The following is a 17,117-nucleotide window of genomic DNA, read 5'->3' as shown; positions in this document are numbered from 1 at the left end:
TACAAATAGGAGGTATGAGCTCGAGCAGGCAGGAGCATAACTGGGATCAATGGAAAACTGAAACATTATCCAAGACTCTGCTTCCCCTCTGGTTATATAGCAACCCAGGCTCTCCTGCTGTAGTCTAGGTTGGCACAACTGGAGCAAATGGGTCATGTTGGCACTGGTGTACCTGCTCCTCCCCATAACCCCCAACAAATGTAATCACTACTCAGAAGAAGTTGAATATCCCACGAGATATGCCTCAGTTAGTCCATTCCTATGTCTTTAGGATTTCTGAAATGCTGAAACAATTTGTCCTTAATGTTATCATATATTTATCGTTCGAAGATGGCCTAAATATTAAGTGTAAAACTTACCTTGATGTCTAAGATATCTAAAGATTACAAGCAATAACATTTTTGTCTCTTATTATGCCACAATTATCTTTACAGTTGGAAATCTATTAGTACTTAACTACAAAGGAAGCAAAACCTTTTTCTAGTCTCAAAAACAAACTCCACAAGAAATTCGAAAACTTAGAAATGTCCGGGGGTGGGGGGGGAAGCAAGTTACAAGGGAAGCAAAGGCATGCTGATTACTTCAACCTTGCTGCTGACACCACCACCAGGGCTGACAGATTTGATCATTCCAGAGTGCAGGACACGGAATAATGGGCTCAAGTTACAGGAAGCCAGATTCCGGCTGGACATCAGGAAAAACTTTCTGACTGTTAGAGCAGTATGACAATGGAACCAGTTACCTAGGGATGTCATGGGCTCTCCCACACTACAGGCCTTCAAGAGGCAGCTGGACAGCCGTCTGTCAGGGCTGCTTTAAGGTGGATTCCTGCATTGAGCAGGGGGTTGGACTCGATGGCCTTATAGGCCCCTTCCAACTCTACTATTCTATGATTCTATGAAGTAATATCAACTTGTTCTGTTCCAATTACACTGAACACCTATTTACTTTTTAGACTGTTTTTTAAGGGCAATCTTATTGAGTTCAATAGGACTTACTCCCAGGTAAGTGTATAAGGATTGCAGCCTCAACCTTTAAAATCATATATAGTCTGATTATCAATACAGAGAGCCCAAACACATATGTGATCAGGCCAGCAGGCACGGCTTGTGGTTCCATCTTGCTAGAAGCAAGGCCTTTGCTACAATTGCTCCAAAGCTCTCTGCCTGATCATGTTAGGAAATCAACATTTTTACTCCATTTTTAGAGGGGATGTAAAACCTCTCTTTTTCAGTGGATACTTTGATCTGTTTTGTGGCTAATTTTGGTTGACTTGGAGCTTGATTTTGTTTTCATTGCTACTGATTGTTTACATGATTTCTTTGTGATTGTATTGCCTGCTGGATGTTGACTGTTTTTTTGTCTATGGAAAAGCAGCCAAAAAACATTTTAAGCAAAAATAGCATTAGTACCAAAGCAAATATCCCAGAGCTAGAACTAATCTGCTTACATAAAGAAACACGTTGGCCTTAATGGGAGTAGCTCCTAGGACAAATGATTCTTATTTATGTCTCCCAGGATAACACATTTTCTCTTAACTCTTTTTAGTGGAGAGAAGAACTGGAAGGAGGCTTGATAAATATTTCTGATCTCTGAACCTGGAAATACAGGATTGTCTTTTGCCAGGTCTAAGTTTTGAACGTGTGGTTAGAATGGTTATTGTCTAAAATTCTCATATTTTTGCTGAGAAGAGACAACTTTGGGACTTTTCTGTCATTAGGAGCAAAGCATTCACACACTAAATATTTTAATCAAATTCATAAAGACTGGTACAAGTAAAGGAAAAGCTAATGGTTGAAATGATTTCACACTTCTAGTGGTATGTTAACTTGCCGGAAATATTTTAAGCAGTTTTGTTAACCAGATAAGATGTTACTTTCCGCATGCAACTCAACAACTTTTAAAGACCTGTCTGACTCATAACATTACTGGCATAATAAACTGGTGAAAACCAAACCAACCAATGTCTGCAATCAAGAGAACCTGAATCACACTTCTATTCTTAATCTGAAAGCTTCTATTCCTACCAGTCAGTGGTTTGGACCAGAGTATTGCAGCGAGCATAGAGAAGAAAGGGGAATTTGTCTTCTTCCCATGGCCTTGCCAGAACCCACCTACTGATAATTCCATAAAACACAAGATCACACTTGGTTTAGGTCAAAACGGCACCAACACACACAGAAGCAACCCAGGCGGTTTATGTTGTCAATCTAGTCCAGTTGTGTTTCCAACAGTGGTCAAACAGATGCTTCTAGAAAGCCACAAGCGGGGCATAAAGGCAACAGCCCTCAGTCACTGGTGGTTTCCCAGCACATACTAGTCAGCATCATGCTGTTGGTTCTGGATCTGGAGGCTCCACTGAGCTGTCATGGCTCACACCCAATGACAAACTTACCCAGCATTGACACAAACAACACAAACAGCAGAAGCAGGAAGCACTTACACTTCCGTAACATAAAGAGGATACGCTGTCTCATTCAGGGTCAGATCTGTGCACTCCAAAAATTTATTTCAGAATATGGGTCTTCATGTTTTATGTTAGTGGACAGATAAAGAAGGACATAATTCTCACATCTAGTAGTACACTTCAGGTCTATTTCAGCCCAAATTCTGAATATTGTACATGAACACCCACGCCAATTAGAAAATTAAAAAAGGCTATATAGTTTCTGATAAAGTACAATCTTTTACATGAACAGCAGCAGAATCACATGTATGCAACTTATTTATTTATTTATTTATTTATTTATTACATTTTTATGCCACCCAATAACCGAAGCTCTCTGGGCGGTTCACAATTAAGTACTTCACTACACAAGTAAAAGCTGAGGGCAAACTGGACACAATGAGAAATGCAGGTTAGCCACTGCAAATGACCAGTACACATCAAATTTCCCAAAACAAGTCCATCACTTTCTCTGCCTGTAACATGTAATTATGGAGACTCATATCTTGACATTAGTATGGTCCTCATTATTGGCTACCACAAGGTAGAGGTGCACTATATGGTCATGTCATATTTCGCATTTTCATAACTACTTATTATGGAGAGAATGTGGCTAGTTCTTCCCCTAAATTTGGAACCTAAATTTGGAAGTGGAGGAGGCCAGCACAAGCCATAGCTAGACCACAGCATTTTGTTTCAGCCTTTGACCTGACCTTTGAGTAATCGTTTTTCAAAAAAATGTATTGCAACTTGTCTGTGAAACAAGTAGTGTTCAGCAGAACAGCTGTCAGTCTTCCATGTCACCTGAAGATGTCAAAACACATTTAAGCTTCTACACTGGAAATGGATCTCCAAGGAAACTTGGGCTTTCACAATGAAGAAAAATGACAGGCAGGTGGTTCTGTATGTCATGCCATAGAACTCAAACTTAGAGGTTTCCTTTGAGGCTGCGGTAAGTGCAGATTTAAAATATGAGCTGAAATATTTCATTTGTGGAAACATGAAAGCTCAATTTGTTCCAGGGTTTCCCATTTCCTTTAGAAAGTATGATGTAACAAAAACTAGCCATACTCTGATTATCCCGCTTGAAAAGATAAATTCTAGCATGCCTGATGTGTGATACTTCAGCAATGATTTTAAATTTTACTTTGAAATCATACTTAAAAGGTATTTAAAAACAATGTCTAACTATAACATTCTCATGAACAACCATATTCATTGTAGAAAAACCTAACATAATAAAACTACATTCTTTAACATATCACACATATATATGGTAGAACTTAAGACAAAGGGTGTATCATTTATGTCACATGAAAGACAAACATGGGAGTTCTAGCATTTGCAACAAACACTTCTCAGTTCTGTCTAGTATTAAGCACTATACAATAAAAATCTAGAGTGTTGTTGGAAAAGTGCCCTCTCTGAGGCAGAGTTGCTACGGTAGTTGCTAATGAAATGTTGCAAAATGTCTATGAGAAGCCATTCTTCGGATAAGCAAAATCAAGTAAATGTTCTCTTAAGGAATATTCAGTACCTATCACTTTGTATTGATGCTTGCCAAAAGAATATGCCATGTATTGGACTTTTCAGCTAGAAATTTCCTGTTAGATGATGTCTACGTATTTGACACCAGTGAAGATAGTGTATAAAACCTAGCTACCTCCCTTGTGAGGTAGGCACATGCTTCGCAGCAACAGTGTGAGGAGAGAGAAGCAGGAAACCAGGGCATCTACCTATGAGTGTGATGACTTACAAGCAAGCACTCTCTCCTGCTGCACCTTTCTTGGAGATGACATATTCACAAACAAGTGTCTGAGGCTACCACTTGAAATGGCAAGTTTGGGCCATATACCTGCAGTGATCTACTCATGAGTAAATTGCCATTACATGCAGCAATCTGGGGCATTTATGCAGCAAAAGACCTATAGCTTGACGCCTCATTTCCAGCCAATCCTCTTGCCAAGGATCCTCTAGCCTAATATGTCAACTGGTGGACATATCCCAGCAGTTGACATACCAAGCTAGAAAGCTTCCCACCAGTGATTTCCTCACACATAACCAACTCAACCTGCTGCTTAAAACAGTCCATAATATTTTCTTGAAAATTCCTGTGCTGCCATTACAAGCAATACAGGAAGGAACCAGGACACGGAGAGAAAACTTGAGTTTCTTGACCTCATAATGAAATGCACAAAGGAAAACTGGTGCGCACACTGTCAAGGACAATTTATTTTGTTTTTACCTTTTGCTCTGCTGGTATGAATCCTGCCACGAACCCAGACAACTTCATCAGCTCTATCTCCTGTCAAGTCTTCTATTCGAATCAACACACGATCTGAATGCAATACAGAATTGTTTAGTTACATTCATAAAAGGGGGACACTAATCATTTTTTTTACCAACAAAAGCCATCCTGTAGATTTTATTCACATTTAGATAAAAAGCTATTTTGCCAAAAACTCCTAATAAAACTGTGGGATGGATCCAGATTTGCACTCAGTAGAGTTCTACTCAGATTGGAGGAACAGGACAATGCAGAAACAATTGCCAACTCCTCCTTCCCTCTGCAACCCCATTTCCCCCTAAAAAGCTGCTCCAGATGGTTGCTGGAACAGAGTAGGAGGCCGTTCTGGGGAAAGGGAAAATTGGCAAAAATCACTACACTACTCCGCTCCTCCAGTGGAGCGCCTCTGCTAAATTCCAATTTCCTTCACAACTATCTGATAATGATCCCTGTTGACTTAAACTTAAGAGGCATTTTGTAATAGATCAGGGTACTGGAAAGAGAAATTCAGTTAGAACCAGGATAAGTTTAACATCATTTATCTTATGTTCACACACAAAGATATGAAACAAATTTAGGATTAAAAGCATAAGACTTCTCTCACAGTAAAGTTCCAGAAAAGGCTCTCAAGTTATGAAGAAACAGAAGGCCATGAGTTGTTGTTGTTCTATAGAAGTTATGTGGATAAATTTAAAAGGCATTATGCAATGCATTTTATTCTCTTGCCTCACTAGCATCCTACAAGGAGTCAAAAAGAACAGCCTTGGGTTTATTTCTTCTGCACACCAGAAAGCTGAGAACAGCAGATCCTTCCAGAGTGCAGGACACAGAATAATGGGCTCAATTTACAGGAAGCCAGAATCTGGATGGACATCAGGAAAAACTTCCTGACTGCTAGAGCAGAATGACAATGGAACCGATTGCCTTGGGAAGTCGTGGGCTCTCCCACACTAGAGGCATTCAGGAGGCACCTGGACAGCCATCTGTCAGGTATGCTTTAAGGTAGATTCCTGCAGTGGGTTGGACTAGATGGCCTTGTAGGTCCCTTCCAACTCTACTATTCTATGATTCTAATTGCTTGTGTGTGCGTGTGCGTGTGTGTGTGTGTGTGTGTGTGAGAGAGAGAGAGAGAGAGAGAGAGAGAGAGAGAGAGAGAGAGAGTATGATGGGGAAGAGCTCAGCATAGATGCAGAAGAATGGGCTTTTTGTTGTTTTCTATGTCATGATTCTCCTGTTTAAGTCAGTTGAGATACCTTACTAAAGGTTATTGTAGACCAAATGTTAGGTGGGCCTCCCCAGAGGGGTATGAGCAAATGACAGGGAAGGCAAGTTATTTCTGAATGTTCACTTTACCCTAGCTTTTATATAGTTTAATCTTGCTCTTACATCTTCCAATTACAGAGAGCCATGCATCTTCCTATTTGCACCTCATAGCAATATAAGTCTGAGCTGCAATCTCCATTTATGCAGGGGAGTTTCTTCATCTTCTGCCACAACAGTTCCTGCCTTTGACAGATTTTCAGGGATCATTCTTTGCAAGCATGGTCTTTTCCCATTAAAGCAGCCTTCATTTCTCTCTTCCTCACACATTGGAAGGATCAAACTTTTCTTTTGGGTTGTTTGTTTTGAATATTTGAGCTCTGTCATGGTGTCATGAGTTCTGCCAATCCAAATTACTCAATGAGACCCTCAAAGGGCAATTGTTGGCATGATTTTCAATATTAGCATTCTAATATATTCAGTACTGCAACACACTTGAAATTTATAATAATGCATGTTATACGGCAGGTAATCCTGTAAATTCTTAATATTGCTGCTAGTTCAAAGCCACAATTAACAAAGTGGTCCTTTCTGCTTAACAGCACAACCAAATAGGCAATTCCAGATTATTCTATGAAGAGATATTGGCTCCTTTTGACAACCAAGTTTCACCCTTTTACCTTTCATATTCTTACACCTCAGTGTTCTCCTATCCCAGGCTGGTGTCTGTTTTGTGAATCTTTGACTTTAATATCTCTACAGCTATCAAGTGTCATATTATACATTGCGCTGGGATTTTCTTTGGGAGTCATTTTTAGGTCCTGCAAATTCATTTAAGCATTAAAAAGAGTAATATGATATTAAGGAGTTGAATGTGAAAAGTATCGTGAATCTCATAATTCTGTTGCTGATAAGTGTAAGAATTGGTGTCACTGCTTTTCACTGAAAGGGAGACATCTTGTTTATGTCACTAGGGCTGCAATCCTAAACACAATTAATAGACAAAGTAAGACCTATTGAACACAGTGGGGCTTACTTGCTAGTAAACATATACTGGACTTCACTGCTAAAGAACAATTATCCTAAATTTGTAGTGAAAGGAATACTCCACTGCACTGCTGCTATGTCAGAATGGAAAAAACGATGGGTGTGTAACAAGTTCAAACAGAATTTCAAGTTTCAGCATTGCTAATTATAAATGAAACAGATTCCCCCAGTCTTATTCAGACAGAATTACATCAATTTTAAATTATTTCAAAACTGCAACATTTTCCAGATGTGAATAAAAAGGACAAAATGAAGTATTACTTTTTTATATATATATCCCTAACGTTCAAGGCATCACCCACAATGTGCATTAGATTAGCATTTTGAAAATTACTGTATACATAATGGTCCAGCTTTCATTAAAACCAGATGGCAAACACATTTGCCAACACAGTCCAAATTATTATTTTTAACTATTATACTGGTCATATAAAAAGTCAGAAAGTAATTGCTAAAGAGAAACTGAAGAAAGTTTTCACAAAAGTAGGTGAAGCAATTCTGCTGCTTTTTCTTGGTGATTTTTCAAATGTTAATTGGTCATAACTGGGGTTTGCTTGTTTTTGACTGAAACCGTTGTTTTCCCTTTCCCCAGCTGTGGCAAACCATTGTGTTTGCACCTCTAGCCCTGCGAATTAGGTCAGGCCACAAGACACCTTTTATTCTATATCCCTCAGAGGCAGTGCCGCCAACAATCACATATTTTCTTAATGTCTCTTAGTCTGCCCATGTAAGAAGACAAAGCTAAGGGTAGCATTCAAAAGGGGCTGTGCTTGTGCATCCAACCCCGCTAGACCCCGGTCTGTGTCCACCCAGCCTCGCCAGTCCAGGTCCGCATGCAGCTGCAATATAGCACTTCTGAGGGCAAGCCCCGACATCAACGAAAACGTTGAACTGCCCTTTCCAGAAACTAGCAATTTTGTTTGCATCAGGGCTTGCCCCCGGAAGACCTATAGCGGGGCCACACATGGACCTGGGCTGGTGGGGCATGCGTGGACTAGGTCAGGTGGAGCTGGCTATGACTTTCATGAAGGACAAAGCTGTTTCAGAGCCTTCATTAAGTTCTTAGGAACCAGGTTAGCGTGTCTGCCAAGCAGTCCAGTGCATGGGTAGACTAACTTGCAAGGTAGACAAAAAATAAAAATCAACTAGTTTCCAATCCAATATATTTTTTAAAGAACCAAGCAGAGAGAAGTTGAAGAATACTCAGCTGCTTTAAAAAAATAAAATGAAATATCAAACTAGCTCACTGAACATTACTTATCAAGATCCTAAGTGTAACTCATCAGAGTAGCTTAGTGGTGGGTGTCCAGACCATGGAAGAGTTTTACCTTGACTGTTTGCCAACCACCCAAAAGTTAGACAAATTTACACAATACAGGTACTTGTATGGCGGCTCGGCACTTCCTGGAGAGGAAAAATTCAAAATGACCAATCAATAACCTGGGAGGACCTGATGATGCATCCTCCAGGTGATTTCTGCAGTGCCTACTTTGCAGTAGCCCAGTCAGCCTAGGAAGACTATACAGATGCAGATTTGGGGGTCTACAGTAGTCTGGCCATAAACTTGTTCTGATGACTTTCCAGAAAAAGCTGGAGGCAGGAAGATAGTAGCCTGGTTCAGACGACATATCAGGGAGCACAGGGAGGAAGAGGCAACTAACCGTTCATTGTTTTTCCGGTACTCCCCACACATGTTGTCCCTCCCCCTGTTGCAAAGCTGAAAGTCCCGGCGTCCTGGACTGCTGGTGCTCCTCCCTCCCTCAGTCCTCCCAGCCCTATCCCATCATGCATTGAAAGTTCTGCTGGCTGTACAGGAGCGACCAGGGTGCTTTCAGCCACTCCTGCTGGAGAACTCTATGACCTTCTGGAATAGTGCACTTGATGGGGGAGATTACACAACGGAGTCCACTGCAAAACATTTTAATCAATGGATCTTCGGATAAGCAATGGAGCAGCCCGTTGTTTTTACCCGTTGTTTAATTCGACAAAATAATGTACTGTGAGTTATGTGTCTGTTGTGTGACCCCCTCCACACGACACAATAATCAACACAACAGACAGTTGCCTCTTCCCCCCACCCCTGTTGATTATCGTGACGTCCAAACCAGGTAGTTGTATCCATTACACCAACCCAGTATTGCAACTTAAATAGCTTTTTCAAGCCATTCCACCTTAGTCTACTAAAACATTTTTCAACTTCCTGTTCCTTCCAATTCTTTTAAAAATTTTACAATGAAGCTTGGCTCCGATTTATTCCCTCATTTCTTACTTTTTTTTATTAGACCTGTAACCGGACTTCTCAACTAGTTTTTATTTCAGCGTTCCAGTTTGAAAATACAGCACAACACACATCCAGTTAAGCTCATGTTTAGATCACTCTCAGCTTACACACAAAACATAGCTTCTCAAGGTCTACACCTATCACAATGGCCTAATAATAACATTGTGTAAGCTAATAACTCTTATGAACTTAGTTTCAAGGCTGAACGAAAGTTGTAAGCAGCAAAGGGCAAAGGGCCCATGCTTACCTGAGAATCAGACAAGTGTATGTTCAGAATCCAGGAATGGCTTTTTATATCTCTCTGTTTACACACAGACATATACATAAATCGTTTTGTTACTCAAGGTTAGCTGCCAGAGCATTCCCAGCAAGAAAAGTGGCTTAGATCTGTATTTATCTTAAATACAGCTTTTTTTATGATTATGGGAAACTGAGGCAGCAATCCAATGCATACTTACTTGGGAGTAAGTCCCATTGATTTCAATGGAACTTCTACGAGCAGACATACATAGGATTGCACAGCAAGCAAAATTAACTAACAGAATGTATCACCAAGGTCAGCTATTTATTTGTTTTACATCTTCACCAATCTTCGAGTCACCACTAACATTTATCTTGATATGTGCCAATTCTTCTCCTTTCAGATTTTAGCACATGACAAAAGCCTTCAACTCACATTTGTCATGTATCAAAAATTTGGCTATTAGTTCCACAATGCTTTGCGAACTGTGAGCCTGAAGTGAATAGTCTCTTACTTGTTTTCTCAAACTGGCTCCACTGGAGCTAGAAATGGTATCTGTATATTCAACTTGATGCAACAATCAGCACTATCTTACTTATCATGGTACGTACAACCTAAAAGGACTTTGTGTTCTTTCTGGAATTTTGAAACTAACCTGGTTTCTCCTGGGACTGTATCATTGGTAATACTCCATATCTTTCCTTTGCATAGTCCTAAAGAGGGGGAAGAAAACATTATTGTGCTAAAAGCCTTTACACCAATTGACAGTCAAATAGGAAAAATTATAGTCATGTATACACAATTGGCTTCACACAATTCATTAAAACATTGTTAGCTCTTAATGGGTGATTATATTCTACATATGAAATTGTGTGATAAAAGCATACACACAGCCTACAAAGAATATCACAGGCATGAATCTGTAAAGAATGGCCAACTCCCGTTCTATTTTTGGTATTTTGATATGCATACCCAAGTACAAAATGAAGTATGATGGGATGCATGCAACTTTCACCACACTACACTTTAAAATATATGCAACTAGAATGTGCTGAGTGACATTCAGGATTTCTCCTATTCCTGCTTACACACATAAGGAAAATAAACCCTGCTAAGACTGACATCAGCTTAGAGATCAGCTTTCCAACTATTACTTTCTTTCACAGAATGACTTTAGTCTTGACAACTGTGAAATCTCTATGCTTCCCATGCATCCATCGTGATAACAGATATAAGCTCATGTACGCAACTGCAGCCACTAGATAAAAACCTATGAGAAGAGAACACTTTGAGGACAAAATGAACTATGGCATTCAATATCCCAGTTGATCCGGGAGAGCTGGACTTGAAGCCATGAAACTGAGTTCATTATTTACTCAGGCTTGTGCCTGACAGGTGCACAAACGGTGCTGCTTGGGAATATAGAGAACTAAGTGTTCCCAGAATTAGGGTTATATTTGTCACACTATATCTTCCAAAGCATTTCTACTTCCTCTGATGAGTTTCAGATTAGCAGTTCGAAAGAGGCTCAAGATATCATAACAACTAAATATTAAAGCAGCATTGCTAATGGTGAAAAGAGGCAGGGGTGCATAATCTGAGGCAGGGGTCCCAATCCAGCTATCCGGGGTCCCCAGAAGGCCCTACACCTTCCCCTGGCCACACACCCTTTCCCCACATGATCACTGGTATCCCAGTTTTTCTGTAGTTTTCCCCCATTCTAAAAGATTAAAATGCCTCTCATAAGGGTTAATTGTTGGTAGTAAAAGCTTTGAGCTAAAAATACTGGTGCTTCCGGTATGGAGTGTGCAAAAAGTATTTAGTGGGGAGCTGCTAACATCAAGCCATCGAACATCACCAGCTGCCACACCCCACTTTGGAGATGAATAAAGTCTGCTACCTGAAGATAAATTTTGGAAGGGTGCCCAGTAGAGAGACTGAGCAATATCAAAACTTTGTGGGTATGTGGGGCTTGAAGGAGTCCAGGTAATGTTTATCTCCCCAGGTGAGAGATGGAGAAGCGAGTATGAGAGGAGACCAAGGTTAGAACTGTGAGGAAGGCTGCCACAAATGAGAGATGTGGCTGACAACCTGTGTCCATAGGCTAACTATGGACACAGATACTGTTGTTGTGGATACTGTTGTTGTTTTTATACTGTTTTTATGTTTTTTAAAATTTTTGTGTACTTTTAATGTTTACTATTTTTAATTGTTGTAAACCGCCCAGAGAGCTTCGGCTGGGGGGCGGTATATAAATGTAATAAAATAAATAAATAATAAGTAACTGTGAGGACCCCCATGAGAAATGTAAATTTATTTGCCTTTATAGGAAGAGTTTCTTATATTTCTGTGTTATATTTTCTTCTCGCTCCAGTTTAGTGTCAGATTATGTTACTTTATTTCTACTGTTTTACTGGACATTTTACGTATAATATTTCTACTGTTTCCCTTTGAATATTATGGTTATTTGTAATTGTTTCTACTGTAGTTATACTGTGAGCTGCTTTAGGCAGAATTTTATGGAAAAGCAGCATAAAAATAAATAAATGATTATTATTATTTTGGCCCTGCCTGTTTTGCCCCCAACCCCCAAGAATACAGCCCTAAAGAGCTTCTCTCAAATGAAATTTAGTCCTCAGGTTGAAAGCGGTTTTACACACTTGTACTATGGGATAAAGAGATAAAAAGGATATTATGGATACAGAGAAAACTCTGGGGTGGGCAAAGCCCTCCTTGGTAGTTGTCAAGAAAGATGCCTGGGCCCATAGGCCTACCTTGCACTATGGAGTGTAGAGAGGCGAAGATTATTAATACAGAGTGCATTAATAAAAAAGACATTGAGTTAAAACCAAAAACAAAATATATTTCCATGTTCAGACAGCAAAGTAAAAATGGCCCTCAGAGTGTTCTGATTTGATTCTGTAGGCTACAGTATTGGTAATAATAATTTAACCTTTCATATTACTAACATGAGCAACATGTGTAAACAAAATGGTGAAACTTATCAGCAGTTTTAAAAACAGGGATCTATGACAATGATACTGGAAACACAGCAAAGCACAATAGAAGTCTTGTGGTATCATTTCATAAAAAGAACAAAAAGACACAAGCAGCACTACACATCAACATCACAACTACTGGGAAGATATAAGCAGGATGATACAATAGTTTCCCCACCACTACCTACTGGTGTCTTGAGTTCAAAACTTATCCTATCTCACATTGACATATTAGCTGTAGTGGTACAGGCTACAGTTGCAGTTATTACATCCAGTTTGTGCCATGAGATAAAATAACATCTTTGCCTATGTGGGAAATAGTAGGAATCACACTTTCTTGGAAAGGTCCATGGTTCAGATATGAGAATTAAATATAACTAAGAAGTGCACCTGCTTCTTCAATCTGCTCACTCACTGAGGAGTAAAATGCCATTTTGAATTTTGCTGCTGCTGCTGCTTGTACAGTCTGTTTACATTAATAGAGGTAGTGCAATAGCTGATCCTTAGGAACAACTCACTATTATTAGGAATAACTTTTCAGAAGAGCTTGAATTAAGCAAGAATTTAATTGTTTAGGAAACAGTTACATACTCCAAGAATTAAGCCCATTAGTTTAACGTTCGATATAACTGTAGTTGTATTTTTTTAAGATAGAAAAGTGTAAACACAGCGTGGGCACAGTCCATATTACATCATGCATATTTTCAAGTAAGTCCCCTTAATAAAAATTAGTGGAGTCATAAATATAGGTGTTTGGCACAGAAAAGATCAGCATTGCCAGAAAGTACAAGGAACTAGTTAAGGAGTTTCCTTTTCCTAGTACATGGGTATGGATGATGTAGGTATGTGTCTTGTCCTAAGATATGGCTGGTGTGATCTTTTCAGTACAAGCTTCGCTAGACAGAAAAAAAGTTGTGTCACTGTGGAATTCCCTACTTAAGGGAGGGAAAATAACACCTAGCAATTTATCTTGATTGAAGCCTTGCAGTAAAGGCTTCAATCTGTACACCGCCCTGCGATCTTAATGATATGGGGTGGGATAAAAACGTTTTAAATAAATAAATAAATGATTATAGAACGGAAATACTGCCCAGAAGAACACAAAGGTGTTCAGTCAGAGGGAAAAAGCCCTACAATTCCTAGCATTCCCTGGACAGCAATGCTGGCTGGGGGATTGTGCCCTAAATTGTGGAAACAGCAGAATAAGGACATAAATTAATCCCATTGTTTTGGTATTGGTATAGTGTTGCAGGACTTTAAAACCAAGGCCAATCCACTATACTTAAATGTCTGAATTCAAACCTGTTCCTGTTGCCTGCAGTACTAGGAGGAAGTGACAACAACCAGGGTGTCATCTTGGCTTCTACATGACAGAATTTGAACACATAACCCTGAAAGATGTGGTCATGTGCCTTAGTCTATTCCGCTTTATAAGTCAAGATATCCCAGTAATAGATGTAACTTCTTTCATCCGGTTGAAGGAAGTTTGAAAGGAGGATCTGTTTGCAGTACTCACACTCATCCTACCGTTGCTTCTGGCAAATAGGGTGTGGGTTTTTTTGATTTGTTTAAAAAGTTTGCAGCATCTGTTTGCTCAGACACTGCGGGACAATTAAAAATGAAAGAAAAAGTTACAGCGCATTTGTAGGTGTCCACAACAAGCTACTAGATCTATTTCGTCCCACTGGGGCACTCAAAATACACTCCCAACCTCTGCCTGTTTCCATTCCCTCAAACGACAACAATGAGCGGATAGGAGTTGAGAGAAACCCTCAATGCGGGGCAGTGGGAGGAGGCGTCTGCCCAGTTCCGAAAACGTAGGATGTGGCATTAGACAAGGGGCTGGGAGTCGGGGCGGGCGGGGAAGGGGGAGCACGGGACTAACGTGCCACCTCTCAAAGCCCTGCCAGCCATGGGGGGAAGCGCGCTCGCGTCTTGCGGGAGGGGTGAGACGGCGGAGGCGCCGGGGTGGCTGGGTGGGGAGCAGAGACAGGGGCTTCTGACTAGACATTGGGGCCTTTGAAGTTTGCAACCCGACCTCCATGCTCGCCCACCCTCCCGATAAAGCACTTCTCGTCCGTCCCCCACCCCCGCAACCCCTTTCCCAGGCGTCCAGAGACCCACATCAGCTGGCGGCGGCTCCATGGTGTTGTCTCGGTTCCGATCCTGGTTCTTACGGGTAGCAACGCCGGGCATTGTGCCACAGCTAGCCAGAAAGTTGGCCAGAGAGAGAGAGAGAGACTCCCTTTCCTTTTTGTCCCCTTCGGGTTCCCGTACCACCTGGCGAAGGCTGTTCTATCCCTCTCGCCCCCTCCCTTCTCCTCGCTCGCTCGCTGTCTCTCTGATCTCCCACCGCGTGTCCGCTCGCGCTGCTTCCGGGCACGTAACGCACGCGAGGAAGGGCGCTCTAATTATTACGTCACACGAGAACGCATCCCGGTAGCTTTGACTCTCTCGCCTTGCCTCTCTCTTTAATCAAGGAACCTCATCGCGGGAATTGACTGTTTTCTCGCGATCTTGCCGTATTTTCTCATTTCCACGTGTCGTTGCTTCTTGCCTTTCACGAACGGCTTGCGTGTTTGGTTGCTTTCGTGGTTTTTGCTGAAAGATTCTAGAAGAGTAGGTATGTTAGTCTTTCACTCGCAGCAAACAAAGGTCTTGAGGCGCCTTAAGTACTAATAGCTATAGGCTGCAATCCTATATACACTTAGAACATAAGAAGTGCCCTGCTGGATCAGACCGAGGGTCCATCTAGTCCAGCACTCTGTTCTCACAGTGGCCAACCAGCCGCCGGCCTGGGATGAACAAGCAGGACATGGTGCAACAGCACCCTCCCACCCATGTTCCCCAGCAACTGGTGCATACAGGCTTACTGCCTCGAATACTGGAGATAGCCACAGCCATCAGAGCTAGTAGCCATTGATAGCCTTTGCCTCCAGGAATTTATCCAACCCCCTTTTAAAGCCATTCAGATTGGTGGCCATCACTACATCTTGTGGTAGTGAGTTCCATAATTTAACTATGCGCTGTGTGAAGAAGTACTTCCTTTTATTTGTCCTGGATCTCCCACCAATCAGCTCCATAGGATGTCCCCTGGTTTTAGTATTTTGAGAGGGAGAAAAATGTCTCTCTATCCACATTCTCCATACCATGCATAATTTTGTACATCTCTATCATGTCTCCCCTTAGCCTCCTTTTTTCCAAGCTAAACAATCCCAGTTGATGTAACCTTCCCTCATAGGGGAGATGCTCCAGCCCCTTAATAATTTTAATTGCCCTTTTCTGCACTTTTTTCAGCTCCATGATATCTTTTTTAGGTGTGGTGACCAGAACTGTACACAGTATTCTAAGTGTGGTCGCACCATAGATTTGTATAAAGGCAGTATGATACTGACAATTTTATTCTCAATTCCTTTTCTTATAATGCCTAACATGCAGTTTGCCTTCTTTACAGCGGCTGCACACTGGCTAAACATTTTCATCGAGCTGTCCACCACAAACCCAAGAACTCTTTCTTGTTCACTTATCTAGTAGAAAGTCCCACTGAAATTAATGTGACTTATTTCTGAGTAAACATGCATAGGACTGCTTTTCTTCCCTCCTACCACCCCCAAAGCATATACACACCACAAATTTCTTACACTGCAGTATTATTCACGTGTATTTGGAAGTGAGTCCTGTTGTGTTCAATGGGATTCATCAGGTAAGTCAATATAGGTTGTAGCCTAAAACCTAATACGCTTATGTAACTCATTTAACTTAGGCCTAATCTATACCAAGCAGGATAAAGCACTATGAAAGCAGTATATGGTATGTGTCATGGGCCCCAACAGTTGTCAGTGCACTGCTGTAAAGCAGTTGTGTGGCTCCTGCCTCTTATATACCACTTTCATAGTGCAATATTCTGTTTGGTGTAGATTAGGCCAAAGTGTGATTTACTTGTGAGTAGACATACCTAAGCTTGCACTGTTATTCTGTAAGGTGCCACAAGGCTTTTTGCATGTGTCCGAGTTTATTAAAACATCTTTAGAAATAAAAGTATATACAAAACAGTATCATACAGTTTTACGCATTGTAAATGACGCATACAGAAATTGCAATAAAACAACCAGTATAAATACATGCATTCCGATATATGCATTGCATCATGTCACTCAGACTTCATAAAACATAACAAGAAAATTCAGAAGAGATTGTTTCCTTTGTATAAGGAATCAATGAGTAGGGACATAGATGATCTTCAAATTTATCCTTCCGGAAACTAAGAAAAATTGACCACTTCTTAATTTTTTTTGCAAATATAAAACTTAAATATTTGCATAATACAGAAACCATACATGGAAGGAATAAATTGCATATGCTTTTTTATTAAAAAGAAAGAGAAAATGCTACGCAGTCCAACGCTATAAACACACAGTACAAATTATTTAACATTGGTTATTAGGCAATTTTAAAGGATAATTAATGGGAGGCTAGATCCCAAATCAAGGCTGGGTGGTTTTTTTTTTTTTATTATTATTATTATTATTATTATTATTATTATTATTATTATTATT

At 40.5% G+C, this 17,117-nt stretch overlaps 1 protein-coding gene across 1 annotated transcript in view; it reads right to left on the bottom strand.

The window, feature by feature from the left end:
• The window catches only part of DARS1 (aspartyl-tRNA synthetase 1), a 56,568-nt gene extending 41,715 nt beyond the window's left edge, over window positions 1-14,853 (bottom strand). The window contains exons 1-3 of the mRNA XM_063116592.1: window positions 14,686-14,853; window positions 10,218-10,275; window positions 4,692-4,784 (exon numbers count right to left, since the gene is read on the bottom strand). Of these exons, the coding sequence (XP_062972662.1) occupies window positions 4,692-4,784; window positions 10,218-10,275; window positions 14,686-14,757 (223 nt within the window). The 5' untranslated portion in view covers window positions 14,758-14,853. The remainder of the gene's footprint in view (window positions 1-4,691; window positions 4,785-10,217; window positions 10,276-14,685) is intronic.
• Window positions 14,854-17,117: the final 2,264 nt, after the last annotated feature.

Source organism: Elgaria multicarinata, chromosome 2, assembly GCF_023053635.1.
Source record: "Elgaria multicarinata webbii isolate HBS135686 ecotype San Diego chromosome 2, rElgMul1.1.pri, whole genome shotgun sequence".
Lineage (NCBI taxonomy): Eukaryota > Metazoa > Chordata > Lepidosauria > Squamata > Anguidae > Elgaria > Elgaria multicarinata.
This window is presented reverse-complemented; position numbering and strand designations above follow the sequence as displayed.